The sequence below is a fragment of the Ammospiza caudacuta genome, chromosome 28 (assembly GCF_027887145.1).
Source record: "Ammospiza caudacuta isolate bAmmCau1 chromosome 28, bAmmCau1.pri, whole genome shotgun sequence".
Lineage (NCBI taxonomy): Eukaryota > Metazoa > Chordata > Aves > Passeriformes > Passerellidae > Ammospiza > Ammospiza caudacuta.
The window spans coordinates 5,981,656-5,996,747 of NC_080620.1; the positions used below are offsets into that span (position 1 = coordinate 5,981,656).

Sequence of the window (15,092 nt, forward strand, 5' to 3'; positions counted from 1 at the left end):
CCAAAAATAAAAAAATCATCGTGCGACGCTTTGTTGGTTTTTTAGCAAACAAAAAAAACAAAACAAAACCAAAACCTGTGTAACACACTGACCTCCAGAAGCAATAAAAGGACAGTGGGAGCTACAGGAGCTCAGGTGCTTGGATTGGGAAGGCAGATCCCTGTTTTTCAAAGGTGACTTTTCCTTTTATTTCCCCTTCCTGAAAAAGGGAATATTTATCCCTGCACACCTCTCGTCTTCACTGCTCGGATCACGCTGCAGTTCCTCAGCCCCTCCAGCTCCTCTAGTGCAGAAATTCTCCCTTAATTGGGGCGTGCAGGGTTTGCAGCACTAAAGCCATGGTGAAAGCTTGATTATATATAAACAGCATGATTATTTGGGTTTAGAAGTGCCAAAAATTTGGCTGTCCTGGCAATAAGAGCTCTGCAGTCAGTGAAGCCAAGAGCTCCCGCAGATTCTGGGTCAGGGTTTTCACCTTTCCCAACTCTTCCTCCAGTAAAGGAGGTGGGTGCTACTCCCTCAGCAGCTGCAAGGTTTTCTTCCCTGCCACGTGGATGAGCTGCTTGGCATCCCCAGACGATGGGAGCCCCGGTGGAATGTGCTTTTGTTGTTGTGGTGGTATTTTCAATTAATGGGTTGGTTTGTGATGGCTCTGCCATTTTTGTAAAATCTTCACTGCACAGAACACTTCCTGAACTTTCCTCTCCTCCAAGCCATTTTCCTTATTTAATTTGACGAATGAATTGCAAAAACCTCTGCTTTTATCAGGAATTCTGTTTCCAAGGGCTTTGTTTTGTATCTGTGTCAGCTTGATTTGGATGCACGCGGTCTCCTTTTGTGGAGAAGCTGTTGCATTCTGCTCTGAAATAAATCCTGGGCTGCAACCTTTAGTGACAACTCGTTGTGTCTGGTGTGCTGGCGAGTCCTGGAGGGGTCTGTGTGAAGCATGAGCTCCACAGCTCAGGGATTTTTCTGGAATCCAGGGGATCAGAGCACCTCTGGGTGGGATGGAGGGTGCTGGCAATCTGAATTCCAGATAAATCCATGCAGAATTTCCCCTGTTCCTCTCCGTGTGCTGGTTTGCAGTACTGAATGGATGAAAAGGACGTGTTGCAGTGTGGAATGCTGCACTTGGAGGGCTCTCAGGCTCTTCCCTGGCTCCTTTTCTCTGCTCCTTTGGCCCGGCCTGGCCGCCAGAAACGCCCGGGATGGGCTTGGCAGAGACGGGAGGTGCTGAGAGGATGAGCTGGAGCTCACTGCAAGCTTCACAGCTCCAAAGGAACGGATTTTCCTTGTTGAACGGTTCCACATGTGTATGAAAATGGAATTTTTCAGGTGGGGAACAGTGGAGGTGTTCCTCCTTTCCTGTGTGCGGGATCTGCTCAATCCCTCTCTGAGGGTGTTGTTCCTTCATCCAGAGTGACAGAGGGGTTCAGGTGGGTATTTGGGGTAAATCCTTCCCTGGCAGGGTGGGCAGGCCCTGGCACAGGTGCCCAGAGCAGCTGGGGCTGCCCCTGATCCCTGGCAGTGCCCAGGGCCAGGCTGGGCACTGGGGACAGTGGGAAATGTCCCCATGGCAGGGGTGGCACTGGGTGGGCTCAGGGTCCCTCCCAACCCCAGCCACTCTGGAATTCCACGATTCTGCAGCACTTAAATGTTCCTGTTTTACTTGAACTGTCCCCTGATTCCTGGGGCAGCAGTACGTGGTTTGGGTGCTCTGTAACCCCTGAGTTTTTCTGGATGTGCAGCTGTGGTTCCCATTCCAGGGATACATGTGGAGCCCATCTCTGGAATCCCTTCCCGAGGAAACCAAACTTTATTTATTTTATTTTTCCCTTCAGGCTTCTCAGGTAGGTGTGTGTGTGCTGGGGGGAAAGAGGAGAATCCTTGGAAAACAGGGAAAAGCCTGTTTGGTCTCACTTTTAAGGACAGCCTTACAAAAATAAACCTAACCCAGGTATTCCTTCCTGTTGGAAATGTTGTTTGCAGACAGGAGGATGCACAAAGCCCTTCTGCAATTCTATTTATTAAACAGTTGCCTGCCATGAAGCAAAGCCAGCCTGGCATTGCCATTCCTGTTCCTTCCAGTTTCCAGAGCAGGAGCTGGGAAAGAGTCTGGAGGTCTCTGGATCAGAGCACTGCAGCTCTTTGGTGCTGGAATGTTCTTTTTATAGCAGAGTAAATAATTATTTCTCATCAAAAGAGCTGGAAATCTTCTGGCCACTCTAAATTTAGCAGAGGCTCAAATATTTGTGGACCATAAATATTTTGGATTATAAATTTTGCTTGACCCCTGTGCAGGGGATGGAGTTGTGGCTCTGGGCTGGGCACAGCCTCTCTGATACTCTGACAGTAAATGGGTTTGGTGCTTTTGGTGCATTCAGTAATTGAGATTTCAGGAGGATTTCCCCATAAATACAGATGGGACTGTGTGGAAACACCTCCCAGGATGTCCCACATGGAAGGGAGGTGGATTGGGCTCCTCTTTTCCCGAGGAACGAGCAAAGCCAGATAAATGTTTGATTGCACTCAGAGCCATTTATGGGCCTCGGGGCAGCCATAAAAACGCTGGGGGTGAATTGGGTGAATCTGGAAATGCCCCTGAGCAGATGGGGAGCAGGAGAAGCCGGAGCATCGTCAGCACAGAGCCCCGTGTCCTCCAGAGGCTCCTCTCGGGCCTGGGGTAATCGTTCCTGTCTCCTCTCACGTTTTATGGGCCTGAAATCGTGCTTGAAGCCGTGCGGGCAGCGCTGGGAGCCCTGGCAGGGTGCGGAGAGGAGGGATGGGGGTGTCTGCATCCCACTGTGGGTGTCACCGAGCCCCCGGCTGCCCCCAGCCCCTGTGCCCCTTCCCCCCAGCCCCGTAATTCGCTCCGGCGTGGCCGCGGCCCCGCAGGGTTCGAGCAGCCGTGGAAAATGTCAATGTCTTTGGTTCAGACAGAAGCAAGGCGCTGCCAGCAGCTCCCGGCCAGCCTGGTGCTGGTGTGGATGCTGCTGTGGGAGCCACATCAAACCCAGGCAGAAATTCCCCCTCCCAGCCCTGTGATAAGGGCTGGAGCTGCTGAAACTCCACAAACTTGCGGGACATTCATCACGGCAGGATCATTGGAGCCAGACTGCTGTCAGGATAAATAAAACATGTTCCCCAGTGCAGCTCTAATTATGATTTTTAGCCAGTTGTGTAATGTGCAGAACTTTATTTACAATAAATCTTCCCGTTGCTCGCACAAGTGAATGGGATTTCATCACGGGAGGCTGGAGGAGCAGGAGAAGGGGATGTGGCTGCAGGAATTCACAGGCTGGGGTGCTGGCAGGGCAGGACAGGGAGCTCAGCTGGATGCTCTGGCCCTCCAAGCTCCCCTGCCTTCCACCTGTGGGGTTAATAATTGGTGTGGTGGTGTTGGGGTCCCCGGGACGAGGTGAGAAATGAGAATTTGGCTCCAGGTTCTCAGAAGGCTGATTTATTTTATTGCTTTATATATATGTTGTATATTATATTATATATATATGGTATATAATATAATTATATATAATTACATATATTATTATAGAATATATTAAAATTAATATTACATAACACATAATAATATATTTATATAATTATGCATTATGCATTATAACACAATAATATAATATAATATAATATAATATATTTCTATAAAATATCGATATAATAAATATATATAATATATAAAATATGTAATAATATATAATATGTATAATGTATATAATATTGCATTTTATTATTATATTTATAATATATTATTTTATGTTAAAAGAAAATTATATACTAAAACTATACTAAAGAAAGAGACAGGAGACATCAGAAGTTTAGACAAGAGTGATAACAAAAACCCATGACAGACTCAGTCTGACACAGCTGGGTGGGATTGGCCATTAATTAAAAACAATTCACATGCTGGGTAAACAATTGTCCAAATCTCATTCCAAAGGAGCAAAATGTGGAGAAGCTGAAGCTTCTCATCTCACCAGGAGAACTCCTGGTGAAGGATTTTTCAGCAAACATCAGGGTGACATCCTGGGAGCACAGGAGTGAATATCTGGGAGCACAGGAATAAATATCTGGGAGCACAGGAATAAATATTTGGGAGCACAGGAATAAATATTTGGGAGCACAGGAGTATCCCCCAGCCATTCCCCCCAGGTGCTGTGAGCAGAGTCAGCTCTGCATGCTGATGCTGATGCTGATGCTGATGCTGAGTGGGCTCAGCAGCATCCCACAGCCTGCACAACTTTTGTTTTCTCTCATTTTCTCCTTCCCAGCTCCTCTCTGAGCTCCAGGAACAGGCGTCTTTTCTTTTTGGCGCTTCTCTGCTTGATAGCTCAGCTCCAGGGAGGAGCTCCAGCTTTAATTTGTGGGGCAGGGACGTTTCTGACTGCTCCAACACCAGAAAATGAGCCCAAAATGGGATTTTCTGCTGGGAAACAGCTGCTGCTGGAGCTGCACCCAAACCCCTGTCCCAAAATCGGCCTCAGAGCTCCAGGAAAGGGCTCAGGAGGAAGAGGAGGGTGACGGTTCCCATCCTGCGTGTCCAGGCCAGGCCGGAGGGGCTCGGAGCAGCCTGGGCTGGTGGAAGTTGCCCCCAGATGATTTTCATCCATCCCACACCAACTCTGGGATCTCTGCAAGCAGAAACGCTGCCAGGGCAAAACTTCTCAGAGGGTTTTACAAGCTGGAGAGGGAAATCAAAGCCTTTGGCCGGGTCCCCGAGGCTTTGCAGTTGCTCTTTCACACCCAGGCCCCTGTAATTAGCTCACACTGGTTTATGTGGCTTCTTAAGAAATGAAAATCTCCTTTTTTTGGGGTTGTTTGTGCAGGCCACCGGCCCAGCCTGTGCTGGCTGCCCCTCAGCCCAGCTGGAGCCTTTGAAGTCCCAGGGCTCGCACCACATCAGGAGCACCTCGAGCAGAATGGATCCTTTCACGTATTTCATCCTTTTTTAAATTTTATTTTTCGATCATCTGGGCCCCAGCACTTTGCAAACTGCACTGAAAGTTGTTTTCCATATGGGTAAACGATGTTTGTAAGCAGGCTGCTGATCTGGGCCTGCCCACAGAGCTGGCAATTATTTAGCTGTGAATGCAAAGTTCTGCTTCCCCTCTCTGCTGTGGGGTTTGAGGGTGCAGAGGGAGTCCCTGGCAGATCAGTGCTGGCACTCAGCCCCTCCAGGGAGGCTGCAGCTGCATTTCCAGCTGGATTGCTCAGGAATGTTTGAATTTCATGAGCAAGGTCGCCCTGGGGTGCAGGTAACGTGCCTGGGCTCTTCCTTTTTGCAGGATTTGGGGTTTGCACGTGAGGGGAGGCTGCCAAAAGCTGCCAAAAGCCTGGACTTGGGGTTTCTGAGGGAGAAAATCTGAATTTTCCCCGTGGAAAAAGGGAGGATTAACCCCTGCATGGGCAGAGGTGCCCTCTGTGTGTCACCCTGAGTGCCGGGGGGTCAGAGGGGGATCCAGGTGGGATTTTGGGAAGAAATTTCTCTGGGAGGGTGGGGAGGTGCTGGGACGGAATTCCCATTGCAGCTGTGGCTGCTCCATCCCTGGAAGTTCCCAAAGATTGGAGGGAATAATGCAGGGATGAGCCAGCCTTCTGTGTGAGTGAATTTGGGGGCTCTCCAAGGGGAGAGTGCTCCAGGTGCTTTTGTTTGCCCTCTGAAAACAAGGAAATCTCGAATTAAATAAATTATCACCAGCTCCAAGTGAAACAAGAGAATGTTTTCCTACTCCAAGCAGGGTTTGGAGTCCCGTTCAAAACAACTGGGGACTCTGAGGATTTTCTTCTCCGAGGATAATGGGAATGTCAACAGCGACGTTAAGTAGGAAGTGTGAAAGATCCAAATCTTTGTGTCTGCAGGGAAAAGAAAAGAAAAGAAAAGAAAAGAAAAGAAAAGAAAAGAAAAGAAAAGAAAAGAAAAGAAAAGAAAAGAAAAGAAAAGAAAAGAAAAGAAAAGAAAAGAAAAGAAAAGAAAGCAGTCAGCTCACGTGAGGATCACAGCACAAGCTCAGCTGTCCTGGTGCTGAGTCCCTCACACCTTCCTGGGAAAGCCTTTGTGTGAATTTTGGGTGAATTTTTTGTGAGCTTTTGTGTGAATTTTGGGTTTGTCTGCAGGGCGTTCTGGAGGATGGAACCCAGCGGGAAAAGAGGGAAAAGCAGCAAAGCAGCAGCAGCTCCTCACCTGTCCTGGAGGAGCGTTTCTGGCAGCTCTGGGGGCTCTGTGAGCGCTCCGGAGCCTCAGATCCCAAAATCGCTGCCCAAACACGGCTGGGAGGAGGAGTGGGGGGTCCCAGAGGGGCGTTCTGGGGACAGGGGGCAGTTCAGGAGAGGTGAAGCCATTCAGGTCAGATGGGACAGTTCAGTTCAGGTGAGATAGAGCCATTCAGGTGAGGTGAGAAGGAGCAGTTCAGGTGAGATGGATCAGTTTAGTTCACGTGAGAAGGGACATTTTAGGTGAGGTGAGACGGACCCATTCAGTTCAGGTGAGACGGACCCATTCAGTTCAGGTGAGATGGGGCCATTCAGATGAGAAGGGCCCCAGAGATGGCCCCAGATGTGCTCCAGGTGAGGCAGGAGGCACAAATGGCCCTCGGTCCTGTCCAAGGAATGCACAATTCCCTGGGGACAGGAGGAGACCTGGCCCTCCCCAGAGCCTCTCCCTGCCCTCACCTGGACCTGCAGGGGCAGAGCCACCCCAAAACCCGCGGCTCTGAGTGCCTGGAGCCCCGAACTGGAGAAGTTTGTGCTGCAAACGCGGGTATTTTCAGGAAGCAGCCCCAGGTTCACGCTGGAATTCGATCTGATAAAGCTGCACGGGGAAACAATGAGAATTGAGGGAGGTTTTTAGGGGAGGAAGCCGCAGCCCCCTCCCCTCGCCTCCATCTGCGTTCCGTGGAGATCCCATCTCTCCCAAAGAGGAGAATTTATCAAGCTCCATCTCAAACACTTCATTTTGGAGCTGGAGCAGAGGCAGAGTGGCAGCTGGGGCTGGAGATGTTTGATATCAGCACCTCGGGATGAAATCCAGGACAACTGCGCCCATTATGGCCCATTGTCCCGCTCCCGGAGCGAAAACCATGTGGATAATCGGTATCTCCCCGGTAAATCTCGGTGATTGATGCGCTTTTAGCGCGGCAGGCCAATTCCGCGGCTCGTGTGCCGTTGGTGCACGCAGCCAGCGGGGTTTCAGGGGAAATAAATGGTGTTTATTCCTGGAGGGAACGGCCAGGAAGGGCTCGCAGCAGCATCTGCCAGCCGGGCTGGTCCTGCCCGGTCTGGGGAGCGCCCCGAGCGGGATCGCGGCTCTGCCGGAGGTGCCGAGCGCGGGCTGGCAGCGGGGATTCAGGGCAGGACGCGGCTTTGGGGCTGAGCCGAGCCCGGAGCGGGCGCTGAGCATCCAGCAGCGGGACCGGGTGGGAAACGCTGAGAAATCGCTGTGAAAGGGACCGAAAAGGGCTGGAGAAGTGACCAAATAAAGTGACTGAAGGAGTGCTGAATAAGTGACCAAATCAGTGTTAAAGTGACCAAAAAAGTGCTAAATAAGCGACCAAATCGGTGTGAAAGGGACCGAAAAGGGCTGGAGAAGTGACCAAATAAAGTGACTGAAGGAGTGCTGAATAAGTGACCAAATCAGTGTTAAAGTGACCAAAAAAGTGCTAAATAAGCGACCAAATCAGTGTGAAAGGGACCGAAAAAGGGCTGAAAAAGTGACCAAATAAAGTGACTGAAGGAGTGCTGCATAAGTGACCAAATCAGTGTTAAAGTGACCGAAAAAGGGCTGAAAAAGTGACCAAATAAAGTGACTGAAGGAGTGCTGCATAAGTGACCAAATCAGTGTTAAAGTGACCAAAAAAGTGCTAAATAAGCGACCAAATCAGTGTGAAAGTGACCGAAAAAGGGCTGAAAAAGTGACCAAATAAAGTGACTGAATGAGTGCTGAATAAGCGACCAAATCAGTGTGAAAGTGACTGAAAAAGGCCTGAATAAGTGCTAAAGTGACTGAAAAAGTGCTAAATGGGTGACCAAAATCACTGTTAAAGTGACCGAATAAAGGCTAAATCAGTGACCAAATCAGTGTGAAACTGACTGAAAAAGGGCTAAATAAGTGACCAAATCAGTGTGAAAGTGACCGAATAAAGGCAAAATCAGTGACCAAATCAGTGTGAAAGTGACTGAAAAAGTGCTGAATAAGTGACCAGGACAGGTTTAGGAAGGAGTTCATTCTGCACAGCTTTTCCTGCAGGAGTTTTCCACAAATCGAGCCCGAGGAGTTCCAAACCTCCACACTGCGAGTGATTTTAGCAAACAAAGAAATCGCAGCTCCCCGGCTAGAAATCACCGGACTCTTTATTAATTAACGCCCCACCTTCCGCCGGTCAATCCATTCTCTCTCTTTAACGGTAATTAGCGCTCAGCTTTTCATCCGGCCGGGGTCCTCCTGCTCCTGATGCCCCTGCCCGAGGCTGGCACCGACCCCCGGCATGACAAAGGGACCCGAGGGAGAACGGTGAATTATTCCCGGCTCCGGTTCACATCCCGGCGCGAACCCCAGCTCTGCTCTGTCCCTCACCTGCGAGGCAGAGCCCCATTTTCACTCGGTAGGGATTAAAAGCAAATAAATCAAAGCGTGGAGAACTCAGGGTGGGTTTTTGGTTACAGGTGATTCTTGCATGAAATCCTGATAAATCATTCGGGCACCTCCCGGGTTTCCCTTATTTCAGTGAAGTGGGAGCATCAGTAAAGTCGATTTTCCAGCAGGAGACTGAGCGGCCACCACGGGACAGGGACAGGGGGACAGGGATGGAAGAGAGAAGGGAACAGGGACAAGGAGAGGGGCAGGAACGGGGATTGGGACGGGAATAGACAGGGACTGGGACAGGGATGGGGACAGGGATCAGGGCAGGAACAAGGTCCAGGATCGGGATTAGGACAGACACAAGAATAAGGGCAGGGACTCGGATGGGGGACAGGGATGGGGACAGGAACAGGGACCGTGGCAGAGGCAGGGATGGGGATAGGAACGAGGATCGGGACAGGAATGGGGACAGGGACAGGAATGAGGATCGGGGACAGGGATTGGGATGGGGGACAGGACCAGGACCGGGACAGGACCAGGACCGGGACAGGACCGGGACAGGACCAGGACCGGACCAGGACCGGGACCAGGATCGGGACAGGATCGGACCAGGACCGGGACAGGACCGGGACCAGGATCGGGTCCGGGACAGGATCGGGTCCGGGACAGGACCAGGACCGGGACAGGATCGGACCAGGATCGGGTCCGGGACAGGACCAGGACCGGGACAGGATCGGACCAGGATCGGGTCCGGGACAGGACCAGGACCGGGACAGGACCAGGACAGGATCGGGTCCGGGACAGGACCAGGACCGGGACAGGATCGGACCAGGATCGGGTCCGGGACAGGACCAGGACCGGGACAGGACCAGGATCGGGACAGGATCGGGTCCGGGTCCAGGACCGGGACAGGACCGGGACAGGATCGGGTCCGGGACAGGACCAGGACCGGGACAGGATCGGGACAGGATCGGGTCCGGGTCCAGGACCGGGACAGGACCGGGACAGGATCGGGTCCGGGACAGGACCAGGACCGGGACAGGATCGGGACAGGATCGGGTCCGGGTCCGGTGCGGGCCCCGCGCGCGCCCCCGCCCCGGGGGAAGCCCCGGCCCCGCGCACGCGCGCGCGCCCCCGCCCGCGCCGTCCCTCCCGCGCGCGCCCGGCCCCGCGCATGCGCAACCTCCGCCCCCTCACCGCCCCCTCCCGCCCCGCCGCCGCCGCCGCGCAGGCGCCCTGCGGCCGCCCCCCCTCCCTGCGCCGGCGCATGCGCGTCGCCCCCCCTCGGCCGCGGGGAGGGGGATGCGGACGGGGGAAGATGGCGGCCTCGAACAACCCGCGGAAATTCAGCGAGAAGATCGCGCTGCACAACCAGAAGCAGGCGGAGGAGACGGCGGCCTTCGAGGAGGTCATGAAGGACCTGAGCCTGACCCGCGCGCACCGGGTGAGCCTCGTTGCCGCCGCCCCCGGCTGAGGCGGGCGGGGGGGCTGCGAGGGGCGGCGCCCCCCCCGCGGAGCCCCTCGGGCCGGGGGCAGCGGCGGCGCGCGGCGGGCGGGGCGGGCAGCGCCCCCTGGCGGGGGCGGGCGGCGCCCGCGGGCGGGGGGAAGAGGCCCCCTCAGCCCCCCCGTTCCCCCCCACCCCCGGTTTAGCGGCACCGGGCCCGGCCCGCGCCGCCCACCGGGGCCCACGGGGCCCGCGGCATCCTCCGGAGACCGGCACCTGCCGCGGGGGAGGCCCCGGTGCCGCCCGCCGGAGGGTCGGGGCAGCGGCATCACGGCACGGCCGGAGCGGGCCCGGCGGGGAGGGGGCTGTGCCGGGCCGGGCTGCGGCGGGGGCACCCCCGTGTCCCTGCCAGGGGGCTGAGGGGGGTCCCGGTTCCTCACACCGGGACAGGCCCCGGGGCGGAGGGAGGGGGATCCCGGATGCTCTGCCGGTGTCTGAGGGGAGATGCCAGTTGCATCAGCCCGGGACGGGCCCGGCCCTGAGGGGATCCCGGTTCCTCCGGCCCTGAGGGGATCCCGCTTCCTCCGGCCCTGAGGGGTTCCCGGTTCTCCGTCCCCGCCGGGAGGGATGCCCGGCTCCCGGCACAGGCCGGGGCTGTGCCTCGCCCGCAGCTCCTAGCAGGTGTCGCGGTTCCTCGGCCGGAGTGTGCCGTGGGCTCCTGGCTCTGAGCCGCGGGCCGGGGTCCCTCAGAGCCCCCCGAGCATCCCCCGCTGTCCGGCTGTGCAGCGGGAGCTGCCGGCCTCGCCGGGGCCGGTGTTGTTCCCGTTACGCTCCGGTTGTCGTAGGTGCAAATTGCTGCACTTCCAAAGCCTCCCTTGGCTGGTGATGTCTCTGCAAAGCCCATCAGCAGAAATTCCCGGCGTAACCAATGCGCTTTCCGGGCACGAGATGCCTTTCCTGGTCCAGATTCGGGGATGTCGGGGCTGTTCTGTTCCCGTCTCACCTGCTCGTGTCAGTGTTTTGTTTTTAACTGTTTCAAGAAAATTTACGAGCCTGTTTGCGGCGGAAGCTTTGCAAGAACAACAGAAGGCACGGTTGGATTTGCAGGAAAAGGTTCCCTTTTATTCCTCTGTCAGGAGAGGGTAAATATTTGTTTTGAATTGGTGGTGCTGCTGGTTGGATGGAAAGGAAAGGCACCTGCCTGGGGAGGTGTGGGGCTGGAGCTCACGCTCACCTGGATGCTGGATGTTCCTGCTGCAGTTAGCTGGCACCAGAGTGAGGATAATTTGGAGGTGTTTTAGTCCCTGGAATCATCCTGTGTGGCTCAGGATCCCGGGCTTCTGCCTTCAATGCTCAGTCCTTGCTGCTGCTCCAGAGCTGGGTGCTCCTGAGGGACTCCTTGCAATCTGCAGTTACAGGTTGTCCTTCAGTTAACTCACACGCTGGGCTCTCACCTTCTGCAGGAGTCAGAATCCAGGTTCATTTCTCCTGAGTTTACTTTTCTCCCAAATCCGAGTGCTCCTAGCCCAGGTTTTGCTCTTGGAAACCCACCACGCTTTCAAGAACCGGGTTTTGAGGAGAGAACCCAAGATGAATAACTTTTGTGAGCATTTTGGGTACTGAAGTGATGGAAACACTGACCAGAGAGCTGAGGAAAATGTCTCCTTTGTAGACTTTTTCTTGCAAATTCCATGATTTCATCGGGGTTTAAAATGCAGCATAAGAGCAAAAAGGGGTTAAGCACAACTTTGCTGTTTGCTCTCATTTTCATTTGGCAGGCAGCACGTTGCTGTCAGTTTGAAAACGCCTTACTCAGTTGGTGGAAGCAGCCCAACATTTCTGTTGCCTTTTCATTATTAGTAATTGTCTTTTTGCAATGTTTACCATCTTGTCTGCTTTATTGTTGGTTACTGCTCGGAGCAGAGGCAGAAATTCTGAACTTCCACCATCACCTTCCACCTATTTACGGTATGGCACCCGCGTGGGGTGTTTACCTTCTGATCCCTCCTGCAAAGACAAGCCCAGGAATCACCGGGGGAGCTGCAGTGTGCCCAGCAGCGGTGTGCCAGGCTGAGGGGCAGCAGGGCTGGCTGCAGCTGTGTGGGAGCTGCAGTGTGCCCAGCAGTGCTGTCCCGGGCTGAGGGGCAGCAGGGCTCCTGCAGCTGTGTGGCACGGTGTGTGTGTTCCTGGGGAGCTGCAGTGTGCCCAGCAGCGGTGTGCCAGGCTGAGGGGCAGCAGGGCTGGCTGCAGCTGTGTGGGAGCTGCAGTGTGCCCAGCAGCGGTGTGCCAGGCTGAGGGGCAGCAGGGCTCCTGCAGCTGTGTGGCACAGTGCATTCCTGGGGAGCTGCAGTGTGCCCAGCAGCGGTGTGCCAGGCTGAGGGGCAGCAGGGCTGGCTGCAGCTGTGTGGCACGGTGTGTGTGTTCCTGGGGAGCTGCAGTGTGCCCAGCAGCGGTGTGCCAGGCTGAGGGGCAGCAGGGCTGGCTGCAGCTGTGTGGCACGGCGCGTTCCTGGCGGTGCAGCCCTGCTGAGGCGCAGACCTTGCGCGCAGCGGAGGTGGGTGCTCCGTGCGAGCTCTGGAGCTGCTTAATTGTCTGTGAGTGGGACCTTGGTGCTCAGAATGCAGAGCTTGCTGCCAGTCCCTTGGTAACAAAGTGGGTGAGGACAGCAGAGGGGGAGTTGGCGTTTTTTTTTTCTGTGACATTGACTCCTGTGTTTTGTTTGTGGCTCTCCTCCTTCCCTTTTTTAATTTTTTTGGAGTTTCAGGACTGCACTGATTTCTGGGCTTGTTTACCAGGGCCTGTCTCAATTTCTCAGCCCAGGGATGCTTTGATGCAGCTATTTACTCATCCAAGGTTGTTGCTGCCCTTTCAAATTGTAATTAACCAAAAAATTAACTGCAGATACTGCTGAGCCCTCCAAGATGTGACTGTTGAAATGGTAAAAAATGTAAGATTTTTAAAGCCAATTTGTGACCTGCATTTTAAGGGTTGTTCTTGTTGGAGATCTTCTCAAGTTTCCAGGATTGCTTTTATTTTATTTTAATATTCACTTAAAGTCACATAATTTTGAGGGCTTTCAGCCAGAGCTGTGTTTGAGCTCCCTCTGATGGGCCTTGCAGTCTTCCCTTGGAAAAAAGACCCCCCCAAACTCCAGAAAGCTGCCAGTGGGTGCTGTCACCCAGCCCCACCTGCCCTGGAGCAAACCCAGGGAATCAAACCCAGCTTAATGGTGACGTTTGGAGACTCTGTGCAAGTTTCCATCACCCTTTGCTTGTGTTTTTTTAGGTGTTATCCAAAGTTCTGCATGGCTTTTGTTGAGTTCCTGACAACCATGTGAAGTGAAAAGTTCGTGTTTGTATTTTAAACCTGGCTAATTTTAATGCAAAATCCTGTTGTAGTTTAATTTTGTCAAGTGGAATATGTTGTAATAGCATAGATTTGATTTTTTTTTTGAAATAAAAATGAAGTAAAACCCTGCAGTTTGTGATGGAGTGTGTGTAAAACCCACACACACCCCCCTGCCACAAAATTTGTACTCAAAACTGAGGCACTCAGTGGTTTTCTGGTTCCTGTAGAGGAGATCAAAATGTCTCTTTGTACATCCCCAGCTCAGCGCTGGATGCAGATAATATGCAAAACAGTATTTAAAAGCTTAGTTAAATCAGGAATGCTAATCTGCTTTGAAAAATGAGAAGCACTGATGATGATGATGATGATACAGAGCTGCAGTGGTCCCTGATGTCTTCAGCAGGTTTTTATTAAATAATGTGATACAAAAGAAATTCCTGATGACGTAAGAGTGGTTTTGAATGTCTGAGAGATATTAAAGAAATGCATCAAAACCAGGACTGAGCCCTCCTAGCACCGAGATTGATGCTTGCAGCTGGCAGCTCAGCTTAAAAGTGAGTTTTCTCTCAAACACCAATGGGAATTCTCCAAGCTCTAGGGGTGTTTTTTTCCTTCATTAACTTTCGCACGGTTTGCACCCTGAGTTTGCACATTTCCAGACCAAGAAATGAGTGCTTTGGATTTCACCTGGTCTCACCCACTGCTGAATTCCCTTCTCTGATGAGCCCCAGGATCACTGAGGTTGGAAAACTCAACCTCATTGGCACATCAGCTTGTGCCACCTGCAGCCCCCTGGGCAGCCCCTGCGGTGCCTGGCACTGTTTCCTTGCAGGAATTCCTGCTGTCCCGGGCACCCTTTCCTTGCAGGAGTTCCTGCTGTCCTGGGCACCCTTTCCTTGCAGGAGTTCCCTTGTCCTGGGCACCCTTTCCTTGCAGGAATTCCTGCTGTCCTGGGCACCCTTTCCTTGCAGGAGTTCCTGCTGTCCTGGGCACCCTTTCCTTGCAGGAGTTCCCTTGTCCTGGGCACCCTTTCCTTGCAGGAGTTCCTGCTGTCCTGGGCACCCTTTCCTTGCAGGAGTTCCTGCTGTCCTGGGCACCCTTTCCTTGCAGGAATTCCTGCTGTCCTGGGCACCCTTTCCTTGCAGGAATTCCTGCTGTCCCGGGCACCCTTTCCTTGCAGGAATTCCTGCTGTCCCGGGCACCCTTTCCTTGCAGGAATTCCTGCTGTCCTGGGCACCCTTTCCTTGCAGGAATTCCTGCTGTCCCGGGCACCCTTTCCTTGCAGGAGTTCCTGCTGCTGGCCAGCTCCAGGCCGTTCCCTTGTCCTGGGACAGGGCCCCAAGCTGAGCAGGGACTTTGCAGCCCCTGAGGTGCCTCAGGTGCCACCACCTCGGGCTGTGGCACCATCACAGGCAGCCTGAGCCAGCAGGGCCCCCCATTCTTTGAAGGAATGTTTGTAAATCAGAGGGTGAGAGCAGAGGGACCTGCCAGGGCACAAAGAATCTCTGTTCTTGTGCAACCCTTGGCTTCCCTCAGCCTGCCTGAGCTGTCCAAGGTAAACACAGAGAGCTCTGCTGTGCCATCCTGGGAAACTGCGCTGAGTAGGGCAGGCTTGCTTCAGCTTTTGGTAGATTTTTATTTTTTTTTTTTTTTAAGGAGACAGTGACTTTTTTCCTGATTGTCCCATCACTCCCACACAGCACAGCTGCTGCT

At 53.5% G+C, this 15,092-nt stretch overlaps 1 protein-coding gene across 1 annotated transcript in view; it reads left to right on the forward strand.

The window, feature by feature from the left end:
• The first annotated feature begins 9,905 nt into the window (after positions 1–9,905).
• The window catches only part of CRTC1 (CREB regulated transcription coactivator 1), a 45,008-nt gene continuing 39,821 nt past the window's right edge, over positions 9,906–15,092 (forward strand). Inside the window, exon 1 of the mRNA XM_058820961.1 lies at positions 9,906–10,031. Within this exon, the coding sequence (XP_058676944.1) occupies positions 9,906–10,031 (126 nt within the window). The remainder of the gene's footprint in view (positions 10,032–15,092) is intronic.